The sequence below is a fragment of the Vipera ursinii genome (assembly GCF_947247035.1).
Source record: "Vipera ursinii genome assembly, chromosome: 2".
Lineage (NCBI taxonomy): Eukaryota > Metazoa > Chordata > Lepidosauria > Squamata > Viperidae > Vipera > Vipera ursinii.
The window spans coordinates 33,121,359-33,143,443 of NC_139513.1; the positions used below are offsets into that span (position 1 = coordinate 33,121,359).

At 39.1% G+C, this 22,085-nt stretch overlaps 1 protein-coding gene across 1 annotated transcript in view; it reads left to right on the forward strand.

The window, feature by feature from the left end:
* The window catches only part of SYNPR (synaptoporin), a gene marked incomplete at its 5' end in the record, with an annotated part of 150,421 nt that overhangs the window by 108,771 nt on the left and 19,565 nt on the right, over positions 1-22,085 (forward strand). Inside the window, one exon of the mRNA XM_083356083.1 lies at positions 18,219-18,343. Coding sequence (XP_083212209.1) covers positions 18,219-18,343 — 125 coding nt within the window. The remainder of the gene's footprint in view (positions 1-18,218; positions 18,344-22,085) is intronic.

Below are 22,085 nucleotides of genomic sequence, written 5' to 3' on the forward strand. Positions count from 1 at the left end.
CAACTACTGATAATGGAGCCATCACATTTTCTTGCTAAAATCCTATATTTTCCAATGATTTTTGTTCTCTGTATTTTCTGATGCCTAGCAAGTGGCAGCATTAGGCTTAGCTTTTCTTTGTCTGGGAACAGAGATGTCCACAGGTGTGGTTTTAAAAAAAACCAACCAGGATGGAGGATGCAATTGTGTAATTAAAGCTCTGACTACTGTTTTTGTGCATCATGCCACACTCGCGGAACTTTGATTGGTATGATTGCAATTGCCCTCTTGACTTTTTCTTTTTTTTTTCTTTTTTAATATTTTATTTATTTCTTATAATTACAAATCTTTAGTGCTTAGTAAATAATGTGTTTTCTGGGTCCACATATTTAACATTAATAATAATGCAACTTCCGTTCCTATTCTTTACTCCATTTTTCTAGCCATTTATAAAAATTATCCCACGTTTGAAAGTATTCTGTATCTTGTTTCCCTTTCATTTTCAATGTAAGCCTATCCCTTTCCGCACAGTCCAAAATTTTCTTAATTATATCTTCTTCAGTTAGTGTTTCTTCATTTTTCCAATACTGTGCAAACGTCATTCTCACTGCTGTTAGTACAGGTAATATTAAATATACACATTCTTTATCATAGTTTTCTGAGATTGTACCTAAAAGAAATCATTCCGGTTTAAAGTCTACACGTTTTCTTAACATTTTCTCCAACCACATATGTATTTTTCACCAGATCTTTTCTCCTTTAGGGAATATCCCTAAAGAGCCTTGGTGGAGCAGTGGGCTAACACCAGTAACACCAGCTGCCTGCAATTAGTGCAGGTTCGCATCCCACCAGGCTCAAGGTTGACTCAGCCTTCCATCCTTCCGAGGTAGATAAAATGAGGACCCAGACTGTTGGGGGCAATAAGCTGACTTTGTAATAATGCCGCTTGGAGGGGGGGGGCGAAAGCCCTAATAAGCAGGCATATACATAGAATGAAGGCTATTGCTAAGCACATTGATTTGTGCTTTAAATTGTAAGCCGCCCTGAGTCTTCGGAGAAGGGCGGGATATAAATGGGATTTTTAAAAAAATATCCATCAAAGGTGGCCATACGTGCCTGGCTTTTTCTTTTTCTTTTTTAATCATGGCCTGCAGATCCCATCCTTGGAAACTAAGCAAGATCAGGGCTTTTTAGTAGCTGAACATAAATCACTAGGGATTTCAAGTTTGTAAACTTCACTGAAAATTTTTAAAAAGTGTGCTTTGAAGTCTGAAAGAAAGGAAGATTGCCTGATCTATTGGCAGAGTGGGACAGCAGGCACATCCCTTTCCCAGAGTTTAGTTAATCATCGAAGTTAGAGGGTCCAAAAGCCCAAACTTGGCTGTGGAGATCTGAATTTTTTACCTACAAGTTATTCTTCTATATTCTTTTATGGAAAAACCTGTTATTTATATACATTACTAGTGTTAAATAGCGGGTTCTTTGGCGCAGGAATGAAGACGCGAAGCTGAGTACAAAGTAACTCATAGTTTATTTCATGCAGAAACTGTACTGGAGAAAAGGCTGCAGCTAGCCGCAATATACAGTATAGTCTAGCCCCTAGGTGGCTGCCAATAGGTTTGAATCAAACATTGCCGCCTGGAGATAGCCAATTGCAGCACAGGAGACTTGTAGTCTGGGTTGCTGGAGAGCCGTTAGCTGTTGTGAAAAGTCCCAACAGAGGTTTGTGGTCAGTGTATACCATGAAATCCCTGCCATATAAATAGTCCGGTTTATGCCAGTAATCTGAATACCTAAGGCATCAAACCAATCGAGTCCAATGAGACTCGTTCTCTGGCCCCCTACTACTATTCCTTTCTTTCTCCAGCAACCCACGTGGTATTCTTTAAGAGCCCAGTACATAACACCTAGAACTGAATAGTCTTGAATAAAATTAACCTTGAAGACTACATATATTACTTCCATCTCTGGAAGATGTGGAAACTAATATAGTCTGGAGAAGATCAATAATTTATGGCAGCTAAGTAGCATCAGATATTTTGTCTTTGATTCTCTACCATCTATTAATTAAATCTCGATTAGTAGCATATTTGATGTAAGAATGCCTCCACAAAACTGAACTCGTCATGACGTTATTCCAAACTCAGTTATCTAACCATTTAGATTCCTAGAGTATTTTAAGAAGAATCCAAGGTTGATATAATATTCACGTGAAAGCATTTATTTTTCACATATTGCATTGTAAATATTCAGCAAGTTCCTTAGGTCATATTGATTATGAAAGCATCATATTGGCAGTGGCACAAATGAAATTATTTTACCACCAGGGTATTTCTAAGCATTGAAAATTGTAGTGCTAACCTGCTGCAGTGATGTAAAACCTGTTGAATGATCTCAAAACAAAGTCAGCCATTTTGACTGTCAGTACTACTGCATATAGTTCTTACAGTAGGTGAAGGCAACAATATCTCAACCCCAATTCATTTATGACAGTTGCAGTGTCCCAGGGTCATGTGATCACCTTTTGCAAACCTCTGACTAAGTCAATGGGGAAGCCAGATTCACTTAATAACCGTGTTACTAACTTAACAACTGCAGTGATTCACTTAACAATTGTGGCAAGAAAAGTCATAAAATGGGACAAAACTCATTTAACAACCATTTTCTAAAGAAGCCTTGGTGGAGCAGTGGGCTAATGCCTCCTTAAGTAACACCAGCTGCCTGCAATTAGTGCAGGTTCGCATCCCGCCAGGCTCAAGGTTGACTCAGCCTTCCATCCTTCCGAGGTAGGTAAAATGAGGACCCAGATTGTTGGGGGCAATTAAGCTGACTTTGTAATAATGCCGCTTGGGGTGTGTGTGTGAAAGCCCTAATAAGCAGGCATATACATAGAATGAAGGCTACTGCTAAGCTTGTAAGCCGCCCTGAGTCTTCGGAGAAGGGCGGGATATAAATGGAATTAAAATAAATAAATAAATCTTGCTTAGCAATGGAAATTTTGGGCTCAGTTGCGGTCATACATTGAGGACAACCTGTAGATTAATAGGAAGAGTGGATTATAAAGCATTGCAGAACTTGTAGGATCTGGCCACCAACTTAATCACAATCTGAGTTGGCTCTGATTGTGAATTTGCCAGACAAGATATCACCTTTCCAAGCTTGATGCAAGAAAAAGAAATTTTATCCACTGCTCACATGAAAAAAAAATCAGCAAATATTGCAATCCTTTAGATTAGAATACAATTGGGTTCTATTTTCTTTCTATTAAAATAGAATGAGGGAGAAGATCAGTATTCCATTATGTGGTTAAATTAAATGGTGTGTTGGAGAGCGAGGATAGGGTTTTTTTTAACTAATCAGTGATTATTGAAGTAGATAACAATGTTCTTCAAAAGGAAAGATGGAAATTGTCTCTCTGGAATTAAACGATTATACTAGTAAAATTATTAGAAAATGATGGTTGCTCTCTTAAAAATACTTACAATGCTAGTGCCATCATCCATCAGTTTAAATTTGATGTTAAGTGGTTTTCATCTTACAACATGAAGTACTAAATTAGAGCCTCTGCTGTTAAAGGAGATTTGCAAGAAGTCTTAAAGGGGAGGAGAAAAAAAACAGCTTGCCAGGTCTTTTTGTTTGCCTGCCTTATGTAACCTACAAATTGCCTTTTTAAAGCTTAAACTTCACACAGACTAGCAGCTTTAGGTTACCTTCCTGGTATAAGTTCAAGGAATCTTAAGCTCCCAAAATAAACAGATAATTATACATAACAATGTTCTTGGACTGTAGCACAGCATAGTGCATACTGCAACTGAATGTTCCTACTGAGCTATTTTGTTTGGAAAATATGTTAGGAAAAAAGAAAAATCAGAAGTATTATTCTTAGAACTGTTAATACAAGGACTTATTTGTACCTGGACTTGAAAAGAAATGTGTCATCGTTTCAATCTATTTTAGTGCTATTTACATGGCTTGGCATTATTTCTCCAGGAGTTCAGCAGGAAACCCACCAAGCTTACTTACTGTGATATGTTTACCAACTTGAGTTTTATTTATATATAAAAACAGACAAAAGGATCATCTTCTTCTTCCTCCTCCTCCTCCTCCTTCTCTTTCTTCTTCTTCTTCTTCTTCTTCTTCTTCTTCTTCTTCTTCTTCTTCTTCTTCTTCTTCTTCTTCTTCTTCCTCTTCTTCTTCCTCCTCCTTCTCCTTCTCCTTCTTCTTTTCTTTCTTCTTTTTCCTCCTCCTCCTCCTCCTCCTCCTCCTCTTCCTCCTCCTCCTCCTCCTCCTCCTCCTCCTCCTCCTCCTCCTCCTCCTCCTCCCTGGGACTGAACCTGGGACCTTTTTAATGCAAAGTATGCCCCCATGCTACTAAAACCTTTTCCCTATCTTCGGTGTATAAAGTCCCATAGATGATTAATCTGGGGTTGATGTTTGCTATGTGCTTAACAGCCTGTTTTGTTTTGTAGAGATTGTTACTAGGCCATTTTAGTTTGGACTGCCTGTTAATTTAATACCAAGAGTCCACTGGAGTTGGGCAAAATAAATTTACATAAATGTTAAGTACTAAATCACACATTAATGCTGCATAAGACCATCCCTTAACCTAAGCCAATGTGTTTCAAGCTTGGCAACTTTAAGATATGTGGACTTCAGTTCTCAGAATTCCCCAGCCAGACATCTTAAAGTTGCCAAGTTTGAAAAACACTGATCTAGATCAATTTTCTCCAATCTGATGCCCCTCAGATGTGTTGGACCAGTTTCCATAATTCTTCTTCCTCATAATCATTGTACATGGGAAATGAAATCAGATACATATAAAAGACACCAGACTGGGAAATTTTAAGAATACTTAATATCAGTTGCTGTAATGATAGTTGAGCATCACTTTCCTGTAAAATATCGGAAGCTACTGATGACATGAGAAGGATCTAGAATACCTTCCATTTCCATATCAATCTTAGTACAGTTCCTAGAATATATTTTAGGAGGCACAGTGACAGTGGACATTATCACTAACAGGAAACAGGGCATATAATGGACTTCTGTAAGGTAAAGCATTTTTAATATCATTGGAGATGTGAGGGAAGAGTTATGCAGTAGCAGTTCCCTTTTTACTAAACTTATTTCCTGTAACCAAAGCCTAAACCACTCAGTTTTTATCGTTGAAGTTGATAATCTCCTAAAATACTTATTTGTTTCTTCAGCATCTGTGAGCATGCTGCTGGCAAATAGACACTAATCCCAATAAATTTAGAACTGAGACTCTTTCTGCTACTCATTAGCATATTAATTTCAGCAATATGGTTGGGTTTTGTCCCAAGAGGCAAGATGCGTGTGCCCACAGAAATCCTCCCTCACACTGATCTTGACAAAGATGGTTCTTTCCCACTGCTATTAGCCAAAGTGATCTTCATTATTCAGCAAGGGGAGGTGAAGCTAAGTACAGCTAAAATAGCTGGGAGGGAATTTGCTTCCCAGCTGCATCAAACTCACAGGGTGGGTTGACTAAAATGGTCTCTGCTATAGCAATGTCAAGGCTATGATGGCCTTATTGCTTCATCCCCTTGGGGCATCTCAAGCATGGGAAGGATGCAACAGCCCAGACCCAATTTTGATAAACTCAGGAGAATACTTCTGCCTGATATTTCTGGGCTTCATTACAACAGGTCTCCTGGAGTCTCTTCTGCACCATCATTGGCTTAACCTTCCTTACTGTTCCCTCTTAAGGGCCATAAATATGTGGTGACCTTCATAATATTCTTGGTTTTCCTTTCTTTTTTGACTCACTATAGACTTATGTTCCTATAAGGTCCAAAAAGGTTTCACAGTTTCAGCCATCAGGCAAATGAACTGATCCTCATGCAGCCCTTATGATCATTTGAGTTTTGAGACCTCTGATTTGAAATAAAGAAACAACTTCGATTATAGCAAAGGAATAGTGATCCATTTATATTCTTCTCTTCAGCCTCTTCTTTTATTTCTTTTTCTGTAGTCAGAATAATGCTTATTAGCAAAAAAAAAACCTCAATTCAATTATATACTGTAAATGTATTGCTAACTTGATTAATGACTACGTTCAGTGCACATGGTTGGCAATTAAGGAGCCCCAGTTTGCAGTATTAATATCTTCTCTGAGAAAAGTTTTCTGGATACCTACAATGTTTAGTGTCTATGGAGATTCTCAGTCATCCAAGTCATAGTTGTCCCAATGCTACTTTTCAAAAGGCAACTAGACTTTTTTGGAAAGTCCAGTTGCCTTTTGAAAAGCACCTTTAGGACTACAATGTTTAGATGCTTTAACTGAAATATTTTAAATAGAAAGTATGTAACTTAACACTAAAATAATTTTCATTCAGCAGCAACTTATCTATTTTTAATTACCTTTTTTGGTGACCGTTGAAGAATTCTGCTGATCTTGTACCTTTTCAGGTTTACTACCAACAAATTTAACGAGAGATGCAAGTTAAACATCATGACTTAGTTTGGTCTGCTCTGTATAGAATATGTCTGTGCTTGGTATGTTTATATATATTTCTAGACAGGGTGCATTTTTGGTCTTCTTAAAACAAAGCAATAAAAATTACATCAAAATAATTACTTGAATTTTATATAGCACATAGTTGTTTCTTTATACAAAACAAAACTTTCTGAATGTTTAAATGTTCTTATTAAGATCAACCCTTCTTTCATTAATCATTAACCTGCTTACTCAAAACCTTAATATAGACTTAAAGAAACAATCATACATTGACTAAATGTTGGTCTTTTTAGCTTGATGTTATTTACACTGATAGGTTTTTAATAGGATCTCAGCAAAATATTTAAATACTTTTCTGCAAAGTATTGAACTTACTTTATGACATCATTTCATTAATAATATTGCAGACAAATATAGGATAGTCTCCCATTTCACATTCTCACATACAGGCTCAGGGAGCAAAAATATTAGAAGTTGTGGATATTTTCTGCATGAAACTGCATGATTTTAACAAGCAAATAAATCTATAAAGTTTGAACCATGGTATGTTCTCATAAAACACTTATGTGCTTCAATTGTGGCCTGCTATACAAAAATGCCAAATCAGTTCTAGCATCCCATTAGTGGCTTAATAAAATCCTACTGATTTTGTTATTTCTATTGTTTCTACAAAAAAATAACAATTGTCATGCCATCAAAATGCTACATAGCATAAATCACATTGAATGCTGACCAGAGGAGGCTGTGAGGGATAGTTTCTAAATTTGATAAATAAATAAGGTAAATTTGGAAGTTTGATAATGGAGCCAATAATTTTATCAAGTTACAAAACAGTCCCTTGAATCTCTTTTGAAGACAGATGGACAAAATGTTAAATGCAATTCTTGGTCACCAAAAGGATACCCACAATGTTAACACAGATCAATAAGAAATCTCTTGTCATTGGATATCGTGGGGTCATTTTTATTTTTTTTTAAATATGGAGTGAAATAGCCTGATTATGTACAAATACCATGATACCTTGAAGAAAGAAACAACAAAGGTAGCTAGGGGACTTATGAGTTGCTGCAAGAGCAGAGGTTGTAATTAACATTCATGTTTGTGACTTTGTGTACTTTTGCGATCCTCACATACCCCGTAGTTCAGACATGTCAAACACAAGGCTCGGGGGCCAGATCCGGCCCGCAAAGTGGTTTCGTGTGGCCCGCGAAGCCATCCTGGAAACAGTGAGGGAATGGCCCCCACTGCCTTGGCCCTGGCCTAGAGACCCTCCTCCTGCCAGAGACCCTCAGATCTGTCCCACTCCTGCCCAGGCCCCCATAGGCACCCTTGATGCAAACGATGTAGAGCTGGCCACACCCACCCAGTAGGCCATATGCACTCTAGCCACGCCTACCAGGTAGGCCACGCCCACCCAGGCCATACCCACCCGGCCCCCTGAGGGCAACTGCAATGCTGATGCGGCCCTCAAGGAAATTGAGTTTGACACCCCTGCCGTAGTTGGTAGAGCACGAGAATTGGTGAGAAAAGATCATGGAGGTAAAATAAAAGTCTTTATCATGCTCCTAATTATGTCCTTGCAGCAATATGGCTCAGTTGTTCCCCTTACTGAGGCTCCCTTTGTATTTTAACAAGTAATGGATTAGAAGTTTGTGCAACTTGAGCAATTGTTCATTTTACAGATGAAAATTTGCATTTCCTAATCTTTGCGGCAATTGAAATTAGTGGGAAACCATTATCATTGGAATAAGAACACTTCTTATAAAAGAGAATATTTGTAGCTCAGGGCTGAAAAGTGGGATCCTTGATACTCTCTGACCTTGGTGGTTTTCTAGCAGACATTTCAATATCAGACTAGGCAACATCAGGGGTAGAAGAAAAGAGGGTTTGCTCTTATTTTTTTTTATATACAAGTAGCTTACCTTGTCAGTGGTCTTGATGATTAACACAATAACACTTTTTTATATACATCACATTGAATGTAAAAAAAATAATAATTTACATTTGTTTTAGTTCTGATTCATCAACTGTTTATGTAAGCTAGGAGGGAAAGAGGAGGAAGAGGAAGAGCATGAACAAAAAATCCTGGACTAATGGAGGAATTGAAATAAAGATGCATGTCATAAATCAGACCTCAGCATATGGGTTTGTCTAGACTTATTAATATACGCAAGTTGTTGGCATGTTGTGATTTTAGAGTAGAGAAATATGCATCCATGAATGTGCAGTCATATTACTGGGGTTATTATTGTACTAGCCAAGTATGATCATGGCTAGTACAATAATTTCAGGGGCCCAATGAAACATACTATAAACTTGTTATTGAAGCAAAAGTTTAGGAGATGAACTATGATAACTAAAACATTAGTAAGTTGTTGCAGATGTGTGTAAAAGCTATACATTTTTATAAAATTGCAAGGAAATATTTCCAAGAGATTCTGGATGAAAGAAATCTTGAGGACATGAATGGCAGAAAGATTTTGTGATGTTGCTTTCCCTGCTTTTCAGAAAGCATATTTTTTTTTCTAGGCGTCATTGAACAAAGAAGGCAGTATTAATCACTGTTAATACTATTAGGGTTTTCAGCAAAAATGCATTTAAAGAAAAAAAACTCTATGTTTCTGTTAATATATTTAGTAATGAACTAATAAAAACCCATTCTTCATATCTAAAACCATTAGGCAGCTGTATTATAATATCCCAGTTCAGAGGCCTCCGGCCTTTTCAGGCTTGAGGACTGGAGGGAAGGAGAGCAGCTTCAAAACTGGTGTGCGTGCATGCAAACATGGGGCCACACACACTGGCGTGGCACTAGCAGCCCCGTTCATGCATGTGGCATGCAGCCCCACAGTGGCTAGTGGCCCATTCACGCATGTGCAAATGGGCCACACAAACCACCTGGGCTAGTGTTGCATGTGTGAATGGGCTGCGGACACCCGCACCTCACTAGCATTCCCATTTGTGCCTGTGCACATGTGCAAACAGGGGCGCAGGCGCTAGCGTGAGTGGAGGGGAAATGCACGCCTACGCATGCGCGCACTGGCCAGCCATTCCCATGGCCCACTGGCCAATAGCCCATGGCCCAATCCTGGGCCATGGACCATAGATTGAGGACCCCTATGTTGTGATTCAGGGTCAGCCTGTGGGTTCGGCAGTTGGGTCGGATGACTCAGATGAGGGGGAGGAGGGGGGTGTTGAAGAACTTGCTGATGATGGCTTTGAGGCTCTGCAGAGCCCCCAGCCAGGCCCCTCCCACCTGGTGGAGACCCAGCTGTGTGAGCCTGACAGCGTGGATGAATATGACCCACAGCTGGCCCTGTTCAAGGACGCCCGACGCAGGAGGCAGTCAAGTAGGAGTAAACAGAGGAAGGCAATGGGGCTTCTCGGAAGGAGGGAGAGAGAAGCCACGCCCTGAACTCTTTATAAAGGACTTGTGTGGGGAGGGCTGGTTTGCTGAAAGCAACCGCTCAGATAGTGTTTCAAAGCTCCGGTATCTTGGTTCGTATTTTGTTTGTTTTTGTAATAAATTTGGCAGACGTATTCCAGCCTCTTGCCGTCTGTAAAGGGTTTGCCTTTTCTGCAAGGCCGGTAGCAGGCTGGTACAGAACACCCTACCCCAGTTAATGCACAGTAACCACTTTAGATATTCACACTGAAAACATTAATTCAGACATTTACTTTTGCTAAGTCCATTTTGTCCAGAATGGTAGCTGGGAACAACTTTTGAGCTAAGATAAAATCAACATTATATTTCTGATGTTCTCAAATTATTTATAATTTACCCTTCAGCAGAAATTGTCCAGACAGTTTAGAACAATTTAAAATGGGGGGGGAACCTGTCAAAATGAAAATTATAGTTAAAGTAGTGAACAAAGCATCATAAACATACTCTTGGCTGAATTTTAGAGAAATGCACAGCCAATAAAAGCTAATCTTTCTAACATGAAAGAAATTTACTTTCTTCAAAACCTATCTATAAATTTCAGCCCTCTTGTGTTTCCAGTAGATTCTATAAAAATTCCATTGCAACATAAGAATTAATGTTAAGATATTTATTTATTGGATTTATATAACTGCCTACATAACCCTGGGTGGCTTACAATAGCAATATAAACAGTAAGAAACTAAAACCTACCCAGAAATCCCAGGAACCCACAGAAGTAGCACATCCCTGTTCATCCTGTATTGGCATATGGGGATGATCTTGGGAGACAGGAAGAAGAGCCTCAGACTAACCGCTGGTCAGATAAGAGGCAGCTGACCTTCTGCAGAAGGAATAGGAGTGTGGCAAACATCTCCTTCCTAGTTTCTTGGAATTCAAAGGTGAGAGGTGTACCTTCAGAGCTGCAAGATTCTCTTAACGTAAGCTTACAATAAAGTATGTCTGGGAATACTTCTTGTCTTGACTACCTCACAAGGCTAACACATCTCTTTATTGGGCTCCAGTAAAGGAGAATACATCACATGACGTGATCAAGTTTGACACCTGTGGCCTAGGAGAATAAAAATGCTTAGACCTGGTAGCACTGAAGAAGTTACCTAATTGGTTAATGAAACATTTGCAAGAAAACAATCAGGCACCAAGGACTTTATAGTTGAACTCTGGGCTACAAATATTCTCTTCTTAAAAATGCTTAGGTCAATCCCCAGAAAAGGCAAATTTGGGATCAAATGTGCCCTTTTGTGAGGAGGCATCATTGAATGGACCTACTCTTGAGAAGCTACTCACCATGCCTCTGAATAATGGCAGGGCAGTTCAAGTAGGAGTTTCAAGGATGAGCTTTAGATGTAGGAAAGGGTGTCCTTTCAGAGGTTCAAGCTGAATAGCTGAGCACCTCAAAATTAATTCGTGGTGAATATGAACCAGATAGTTTTATGCATTCATTTTTAATTAAAACTTTGGGAGTTTTATTCAGCAAACAAAATGTGCATGTTAGCTTCCATTTCCCATCTCCAAAAAAGCAATGGTTTTTACCTAATTATTTATGTCATGTATTGGGCCTTTTAAATAAGGGACGCGGTGGCTCAGTGGGTTAGGACACTGAGCTTGTCGATCAGAAGGTTGGCAGTTTGGCGGGTTGAATCCCGAGTGCCGCGTAACAGAGTGAGCGCCTGTTACTCATCCCAGCTTCTGCCAACCTAGCAGTTCGAAAGCACATAAAAATGCAAGTAGAAAAATAGGGACCACTTCGGTGGGAAGGTAACAGTGTTCTGTGCGCCTTTGGCGTCTAGTCATGCCGGCCACATGACCACGGAGACATCCTCAGACAAGCGCTGGCTCTTTGGCTTTGAAACGGAGATGAGCATAGGCCCCTAGATTTAGAAATGACTAGCACGCATGTGCGGAGGAACCTTTACCCATTGGGCCTTTTACTTGAACTGTTTTCACATGTCTTTGAATGCTGCTTGAGATTACCTAATTAGGGTGTCTGTGTAATGGTTGCCAGCTGCCCAGACATGCAGTCTCCAGGACGATCATTGGTTGGCCCTAGGGCAGGAATATGTTCCTTCAAACCTAGTGGCCGCCACCTAATGGCCAACCGTATAAGTAGCTGCATAGAAGTCTCTGTTCTCAGTTCTGTTCCTGTTCTACAATAAAGCAATGTTCCTGTTTGAACCCTCTCGTCTCACCTCCTGCTTGCAAGAAACCCAGTACACAACAATTTAAACTGAATTATTATTATCAATTGACACTATTCCTCTCTGCAGAATGACAAGTGATTATTCCACATTAAGTTCTTTACAGATACAGATAAAATGTTGCCGGTCTGAACACGCTACTGTCTGCATCTAACATATACTGTGAGAATGGTTAGGGAGGAGCTATCTTCACCCTCTTTCTCTCACATAAAATATATGGACTGAATTTGCCTCTTACTCCTCTGGAATGCACCCCCTCCCTCCTGGGAAGCCACCTCCTTGCTACGTCCAATCACATCTGGTCAGTTTTTATTATAGGAAAAGGGAAACATTGTGCACTCAAAGCTGGTCTGCCTCTGTTCACTTATGTATTTACTAAATTTATCACAGACGTAGGGACCAATCCATCCTTTGCCATGAACCTGAATAACAGTTCAAGAAACAGAAGTCCAAATTCTGTGACTGAAAGAGAATGATAGGAAAGGCCTTTTCCTATGCAAGAGAGAAATAACTTGAAAAAAGAAAGATGACAGATTCCCAAGTTCCTGTAAAAATAGAGATTCTAAAGATGGAGTTTGGATAGAATGCAAGGTTTGATGTGGAATCTGTGTTGCAGTTCTGGTACGTGTAATCTTGGGTCTTTTTAGCTTTGTGCGACTGTAATTGGCAGTGCTTCCTTGAATACAGAACTGAATAGAGCTGAAAAGTAGAATTGAGTAGACTTTAATCCTGAGGGATGCAGTATAATACAACCTGCAAGTGTGTCAAGAACAGTATAGATGCATAAAAGGTCAAACAAAACGATAATTGTAACATAAGAATGTTGTTATAAATACATAGAAAATGTAAAGATATGCTATGATGCCCATTTGTTTTCTACTGCTTTCACTGAGCTTGTAGGTGGAAGAAAGGAGAAGCAGAGGACAAGCAGCAGCAAGATAGATGGCTCAGTTAAAATGGTGATAGGTGCACCATTGGAAGGGCTGAAGGATCAGGTTAGGGGCAAATTGTCAAAGAGAAAATGTATATGGTCACTAAGAGTCAACACCAACTTGACAGCACATCATCAATCCTGTAAAAGACATGACTTAAAAGGAATGAGCAGTATCCTTGATCTCACTGCAGCCAAAGAAGGTTATTTATTTATTTATTTATTTATTTATTTATTTATTTATTTATTTATTTATTTATTTTTATTACATTTATTACATTATTTTTATTACGCCCTGAGTCCTTTCCCGAAGGACTCAGGGCGGTTTACTGGGCATTTAAAAGAAAGCCAATACAAACGTTAAAACAAATTTAAAAAGAGTAAATAAAACCCTAAGAAAAATAAAAAAACCCAGTTAAAATTAAAATATTCTCAGCCTGGGCCAAAGAGCTAGAAGAGCCAGGTCTTCAGGTCCCGGCGGAATGAACGGAGGTCGGGGGCAGTTCTAAGCTCCGTGGGCAGCTGGTTCCACAGGGCAGGCGCACCCACTGAGAAGGCCCTACCCCTGGGTGTTACCCGGCGGCAATCTTTAACCGGCGGCACCCTGAGAAGACCCTCCCTGTGGGAGCGCACTGGACGAAGGGAGCTTGATGCTGGCAGCAGGTGTTCCCTCAAATAATAAAATTATTCTGTAATAAAATTGGCCCATCAAGTTGATGTTGACTCTTAGGAAGCACACAAATTTTCTCCAGGATTATCTGTCCCCAGCCTGTCTTTCAAGCCTTCCAATAGGGCCCACATTACTGCTGCAATTGTGGCCATCTACATGCCATTAGTACAGGAAATTCTAGTTAGGGTGGATTAGATGCTGTTAGTACATTTAATCATGGTAGATTATAGTCCCGTTAATAGAAAAGGATATTAAAGTGCTGGGGTAGCCCTAGTAAGGGCAACACATATCAGATGTTATATTTTGGCTGCAAAATTAAAGTATTATTTAATGACTTTCTTTTATCATTCTTATCTAACATTTCTGGAGTTATATAATCCATAACCTTTCTAACTTTGTTTGCTCTTTTTGCATTATTTTGGATGAGAGTGCAGTGATTCCTGTAGTTCTACGTGCCAAAGAAAACACTTTCTTGCCTCTGTCTCCAAATGAGGATTATGACATCTCTATTGCCAAGAATTTCAATAGATGCCTTCCATCTTAGTTTGAATCAATTACTACTGTCTGTCCATTGACATCCTTTAACATACCAATCTGAAATCAGAAGCTCCTTCTGAGTTTGGAGATTTTGTTTGGACATTTTTTTTCTTGTTTTTCTGTTTCTGCTTCTATCTTCAATGTCTTTGCAATGTAATACTGCTTCTTGACTCTTGTAACAAATCTCTGAGATTCTTGGTTAATGTTCCTTCTTGAGGTATTTATTTCTCTTGGCTTTGGCTTCTCTTTTCTTCTTGACAATTTCTACTATTTGCTTTTAAACCAGTTTAGTTTATTCTGTTTCAAGAAAAGAAAATACATTAGGATTCCTTGTAAAACAAAAACAACATAACAATATATCAATAAATAAATCTAATTATGACTCTGTTTCTGCTGGTTAATGGTTGTATTCCATTTTTAGGCACAAAACAGAATTTCCAAACAATTGCATATAGAATGTGCTATAAACTTTAGAACTGCTTTCAGAAAGATGATGGTAGATAAGGCTTATATTATATGCAGGGAAAAAAGGTCTGCTAAAATCCATTCATCAACAGACTTTGTTTTAGAAAGTGGTTTGTGTGAACAGGCAATTTTACTTGATTTGAAATAATGTTCTGCATTTCTTTTTTAAAGTAATGAGACTAATAGTGTATAACAAAATTACTTTTCCTAGTTTACTGCAATATTAAATGACTCACTCTGAAGTAGTTTGTAAAAACATGTCTCCTATCTGCTGATTAAAAACAAATGTCCGTGGTGTCTGATTTCCCATATATGGCATTTGATACTTTTTTAAAAAAAACCCAATATGCAATATTACAGGAGTTAACATGCTTAAGAAGGGAATTTAATGAGATTTAGCCACAAAGATCAGCAGGTACACTAAATGAAGGCTGAAACTAGCTAAGAAAATAATTTGACAAAATCAGCTTCCTGGGCTTTTTTTGGGGGGGAGGGGGGCTTTTGTTAACTAGCATAAACCTTCAGAAAAGATTATATAACTAAAAAAATACAGAAGTAAGTATATTTCTGCCATTAAATCTGCTTTAGCATTACTATTACATGCAAGCTCCTGTTCACAATTACTGGTAATGTAAGACAGTAATTGACATTAATCCTATTTGACACCTCCAGATGCGATGAAACTGAAAATTGGAAATCTCAAACTGATCTGCAAGACCAAATCATAATCTTCTGATATAAAATTGGCATAAGATAAAAGACAGCGAGGAAAAGTAAGTCTAAACTACAGTAAGAACGCTAGCTGTCCACAACAATAAGACTCTTTAGCCTGGTGTCCCCTTTGACCAGCCGGAAGGTAGATTAATACCTATCTATGCATAAGTAAAGGATAGGCTCCCACAGGTACAAGGTGGAAAGACCCTTAGAAAAGGGAGAAATCACTTAATATACAATTCAAACATAATGGGTTTGGAATGTGTTCTTCAATTGGCTAGCATAATTTAGGTCAAGTATCTAGAGAGCATGGCCAGCAACTATATATGGACCGTCTTCACAGCATCACATAATATTCTTTTTATGTATAAATATTTTATTAGAATTTTTTAACAGAACATAAATCATTCAGTAATTTGTAAACAGTATGTTGTCTGGATAACATTTATAAGACAGTCCTTAACAATTAATTTCTATGATCTATATTCCATATGTTAATTTCATTTGATTTCCCCTTTCCCCAAAGTATCTTTCTTTGCAAAACATTAGATGAAGACAATTCTCATTATTTTAATTAACAACAGTTAAGTATATAGTTTCAATAATCCTATTTGTCATTTTAGTTGCCTTATCATAAATCCTGTTACTGTGTTTATTTCAGCTTATTTCTCCCCCCAAATTCTAAATATTCTTACGAGTGACAATCTTTTCAACATTTAACTATATTTAAATTGGTGGATTTAATTTTGTTGTTTCCATATAAACCCTCTCATGCTTTTATATTTCTTAATAAGTAAAAAAGTAGAAAGGGGGGGGGGAAGAGAGAGACAAAAAAGAAGAAAAAAAGAAAAAGAAAGAAAAGGGAAACAAGAAAAAGAGACCAGAGCACTGAGATACAAAAAATAACATTAAACTTAAAATATGTATCCATCCTAATTTAATGTATGTTTATTCCCTCAATTTCTTATTCTTTTTGACAATAGCTAAGAATGTATTTAATCTATTTAAACTTTAAGCATTCCATTCAATAGTTCTCATCATCTAATCCTTTAACTCTCATTCAAAGCACATTTTTATGCTTTTCTTATCGTCACATTTAAATAACTAAAACATTTGCTTTTGTTTAAATCATTTCAACTTTTTTCAGAAGGAAAAAAACATATATTAGTTAAGAGAGAAAAAAATTGATCCCTCTAAGAGTAGTATATTTCAAAGTTTTTCCATTTCTTTAGCCATATTCAAACAAATGTTTCTTTTTAAGGTATTCTTTCTGATAAACTCCATCTTCTATTTTCTGAATTTCCATTTCAGTCTTTTTTCTCTGGCCGTTGCCTTTCTTAATCAATATGTTTTGCTGCATCATTTGTTTCCCTGTAAGGAATTTTTTCTCATTCTTTTCCTTATCTTCAAAGTTGCTTAGATGTGTTGAAATATTTCCCATTTGGATTAAATCATATTTTTATTTTATTTTATATGGTTCCATCTTCAAGTCTCTATCCTCAGAATTATGTTTAGTCATCTCTACTGTATTTTCCTGGGAAATTTCTTGGAGTGAAATTAAGTTGAAAATAAATTGATTCATGCTCTCAAGGTTATTCTGCATTTTCTTGTAGTTGAAAATCATTGTCCTTTGAAATTTTTGCCGCTTATCATATGTTCCCTTTTGTGAAGTGATCATTTTATACGGTTCCATCTTTAAATCTCGATCCTCAGAATTTTGTTCAGTCATCCCTACTGTATTTTCCTGGGAAATTTTTTGGAGTGAAATTAAGTTGGAAATAAGTTGATTCATGCTCTCGAAGTTATTCTGAATTTCTATGTAGTTTAAAATCATTGTCCTTTGAAATTGTTGTCACTTATCATATGTTTCCTTTTGTGAAGTATTCATTGCTTCAGCTTTGTTACTCTCACTTTGTTTACACAGCTGCATTTTCTAAAAACTTTGAGGGTCAGAGAAAAAAAATCCTCACCCACCAGCAGGTGTCAGCATTTGCTCATTTTTCAGGTCTTTCTAGTGTTTTTTCTCTCTCTAAAGGGTAAGTTTTGCCGCTAACCGAAAGGGAGGCAGCAGAGTCTCCCTCCCCCTTTCCTTCTTCAGAGATCTCTTATTTTGGGGACTTTCTTCTTCAGGAAAATAGGTGCGATAGAGAAAATCAATATTCTTACCCAGATTCAAGCATGCTGTTTAAAATCCGCTTAGTTTGAAAGCTTATGGCTTCCGTTGTTTTTAGCTATGGCTGGACATGAAGTTAGCCAGCCTTTCCTTCTGTTGGTTTCTGGGAGGCTTCTCCTGGACTGTTTGGAGAGACCGCCATCTCTCCTAAGTGCCTGGGATTTCCTTCCTTCATTCCACCCCTTCAGGGTGGGTTCTGGCCCCTTAGGGTCCCTAACAAAAAGGCATTCTGAATCTTCCAACTGCTCCACTGAAAACCAGGAACCGGAAGCCAGCATCACATAATATTCTTAGCATGATCCTGTTAATGTCCAATTGAATATTCAGGAGGTATAGGGTTTTTTTATATTAAAATGATTTTGCAGTTTACTAAAGTGCAACTTTGGGGGTAATTTCTGCCTCTGGCCAGTCCGAACCAGTTCTTATTAGAATTTCACATTCTTGCTTGTCACCTCAAAGAAAGTAGAAATAATAATTAATCAAAGGCGCTCCTTATTACTGAAAACAGTACTCTCTTACTCCCATTAAGAACCTGTCCACTTCCTCCTCTGAGAGTCACTGTTGCTTCTGTTGTCATAACTATGTACAAGTGCTGAATTCTCTTTGGTGAATCATTATCTTTTCACAGCTTTTTGCAGTCTTTGCATTTGCAACATGTGGTGGCTATTCTGGAGGATTGCGGCTCAGCGTGGACTGCTCAAACAGGACACAGAGCGACCTCAGCATTGACATAGCCTTTGCCTATCCCTTCAGGTAAGATATTGTTATCCTTTGACACTGACATGTCAAAGTTTAAATTGTAGGAGGCAGCAGAAAGGGCTGCCATAGACTATTTACATTGAAGGACTCCTGTATTTAGGCTGAAAAAGTTTGGACAGCCAATAGAAGGCAGCAAAAAGATAACAAAATGTTAATTTTGGTGCCATCTAATGGTTAGCTAGATTTTTGTCATACAGGTATGGTAACCCTATAGTGACTATTTCCTGAAATTTCAGAAATAAGTATGGTTATATTTAGATAAATTGATGTTTTGTGAGTGGCCATGTCCATCAGGGCAGCCATTTTTAGACAATCCACAGTATGTTTTCACAATTCAGTCTGTGCCCATTGGGCAAGAAAATTATCTACCACTTGGTTTAGCATTACACACAAAAGCAATTAAATCCACTTTCCTGCTCAATCCATTTGAAAGGACTATTTTTTTAAAAAAATCAGAAGCTTGTCTTTATAAAGTCTCAAACTAAATTCTAGAACATTTTTTTTACTCTAATGTGACTACTGATATATATTGTAGGCCTAGTTCATAGGATAATCCCAAGTGTGAATTGTGCCAAAGCAATAAATACAGTATTTTAAACCCACTGGTTTTAACACATAGTACCTCTATTGGCATTTTCAACATAAAATGGGGCAGGGTAGATATTCTAAGAATAATCATAAACTCTCCTCCATGTTTCAAACTATAATGAAACACCTGAAGAGAAAAGGCCCAATCCTTACAATAGAATTAATAGCTATCTGTTTATTGGCACATATATTCCATTCATAGAACTGCTTGTTTAAAGACTATTACCAACTTGGCATAAAAAACCTGTTTCTATAAGTTATCATTTGCTGTTTTGCTTTTAAATTCTGCTTATGTTTTTATTGGATAGTAATGATATTCACTAATTGTATCTGAGCAGCTAGCAAACTCATGAATTTTTAGTAAGGATATTTATGATAGGCTTATTGTCTGCAAATTCATAGTGGGCTTTTATTACAGATTTTCTTTTCCTGCTGGTTTTTCTATTCTCTGCAGACTTGTATAGCTCACTTTTTTTGGAATTTATGAAAAAGGCTCAGAAAATTGAGTTATGCAAATGTGTAATTTGATGCCCTTCCAAGCAGGTCATTTTCATGAACGTGTTTTACAAAAGAAAGTCTTTGGAGGAATGAAAGCTCTTCTACTATTTTTGGGAGCATTTTTTTTAAAAAAGTTTGAACATTAGCCATATATTTTCTGATTCAGATGTGCATAGCACAGCTTAGTAAGCCAAGGCAAGCAGAGAATCCCCACACATTGCAAAGTAGGTTTTTTTTCTTTTTAATATGCAGCTTTGCACAACCTTAATTCTGTGTTCCTTTACTTTCCATACTGCAAGTGAAGATTGTCCTGAGTTTTCTTTATGTCCAAACCAAGAAGCCATGATTTAATCTAACTAACATGTTCCTTAAATTGGTTTCATGACATTATAAAGTGTTTTGAGATTTTGTGTGTGTTTTTTTCTTATTGTGAGAACAGTCACTTCCTGCTGCCTGCATGCTATGGTTAATTAGCTCAAAACAGTAACTGTGAGAGGGACCTTGGATGATCACTTAACCATGAGCCAGCAGTGTGCAGCAGCTGCCAAAAAAGCTAATACAATCCTGGGTTGTATAAACAGGCATAGAATCAAGATCACATGAAGTATTAGTGCCACTTTATAATACCCTAGTAAGAACACAGCTGCAATACTGCAGCCAATTTTGGTCACCATATCACAAAAGATGCTAAGACTTTGGAAAAAGTTCAGAGAAGAGCAATTAAATGATCCAAGGCCTGGAGACTAAAACATATGAAGAACAGCTGCAGGACCTGGGTTTGGCTAGTCTAAAGAAAAGAAGAAATAGGGGTGACATGATAGCAGTATTCCAGTATTTGAGGGGCTGCCACAAAGAAGAGGAGGTCAAATTACTTCCAAAGCACCAGAGGGCAGGACAAGAAACAATGGTTATAAACTAATTAAGGAGAGAAGCAACCTGGAATTAAGGAGAAACTTCCTAACAATGAGGTCAATTAATCAGTGGAACAGCTTGCCTTCAGAAATTGTGGGCACTCCATCACTGGAGGTGATGCCTGGGAAAGGGTGGCCACCGAGGCACTCGACCGTGTGGTACCCTTGCGACCCCTGACCCGGCGCAGATCCCTTTGGGCTCCATGGTTTTCTGTGGAGCTCCGGGAGATGAAGCGTCAGAGACGGGGTCTAGAGAGCGGTTGGAGGTCCAGCCAATCCGAATCTGACTGATTGCAGTTAAGAACCTTCATAAGGTCTTATCTTGCGGCAATGAGGACGGTGAAGGCTAATTACTTCGCTGCCCTCATCGCATCTGCAGATAATCGCCCGGCCGCCCTGTTTAGGGTGACTCGCTCCCTTCTTAACCAGGAAGTGAGGGAGGATCCCTTGCAGGGTCGGGCCGAGGAGTTTAGTCATCATCTGATGGACAAAATCGCTCAGATCTGGGCCGGTTTGGACTATGACTGGGCAGAGTCTGACGCGGAGGAATCGTACGGTCTTGAGCATGTTATCTGGACTGAGTTCGATCCTGTTTCCCCTGATGATGTGGACAGGATTATGGGGAGGCTGAGCTCCACCACCTGTTTATTGGACCCGTGTCCCTCCTGGCTGATTTATGCGGCTCAGGAGGAGACACGAAGCTGGTTCCAGGCAGTAATAACTGCCTCTTTGAGAGAGGGTGTTTTCCCCGCCACCTTTAAAGAGGCGGTGGTGAGGCCCCTTCTCAAGAAGCCTGCCCTGGACCCAGCGATTTTGAATAACTATTGTCTGGTCTCCAACCTTCGCTTTCTGGCGAAGGTTGTTGAGAGTGTGGTAGCGCATCAGCTTCCTCTGTTCCTGGAGGAAACTGATTATCTTGACCCGTATCAATCGGGCTTCAGGCCCAGGCACAGCACGGAGACGGCATTGGTCGCGCTGGTGAATGATCTCTGGCGGGCTCGGGACAGGGGTTGCTCCTCTGTCCTAGTCCTATTAGATCTCTCAGTGGCTTTCGATACCATCGACCATGGTATCCTACTGCGGCGTCTCAGGGGGTTGGGAGTGGGAGACACTGTTTTACAGTGATTCTCCTCCTATCTCCTGGGCCACTTGCAGTCGGTGTTGACGGGAGGGTAGAGATCCGCCCCGAGGCCTCTTGTTTGTGGAGTTCCTCAGGGGTCAGTTCTCTCGCCCCTCCTGTTCAACATCTATATGAAGCCGCTGGTCGAGATCATTCGTGGTTTTGGGGTGGGGTATCATCAGTACACTGATGATACCCAACTTTTTTTCTCCACCCCAAACCAACCCAGTGATGCCCTCACCATGATGTCCCATTGCCTGGAGGCATTCCGGGTCTAGATGGGGAGAAACAGGCTTCGTCTCAATCCTGCCAAGACTGAGTGGCTGTGCATACTGGCATCTCGGGTTAACCAATTTATTCCATCGTTAATGATGGGGGTGAGGTGTTACCCCCTGTTGATAGGGCTCGCAACTTGGGCGTCCTCCTGGATTCATGGCTCAATTTTGAAGATCACATAGGAGCCGTGACCAGAGGGGCTTTTGCCCAGGTTCGCCTGGTGTGCCAGTTGCGACCCTATCTGGACTGAGATGCCCTACGCACAGTTACTCATGCGCTCGTGACCTCCCGGTTAGACTACTGCAACACTGTGTACATGGGACTGCCCTTGAGGACCACTCGG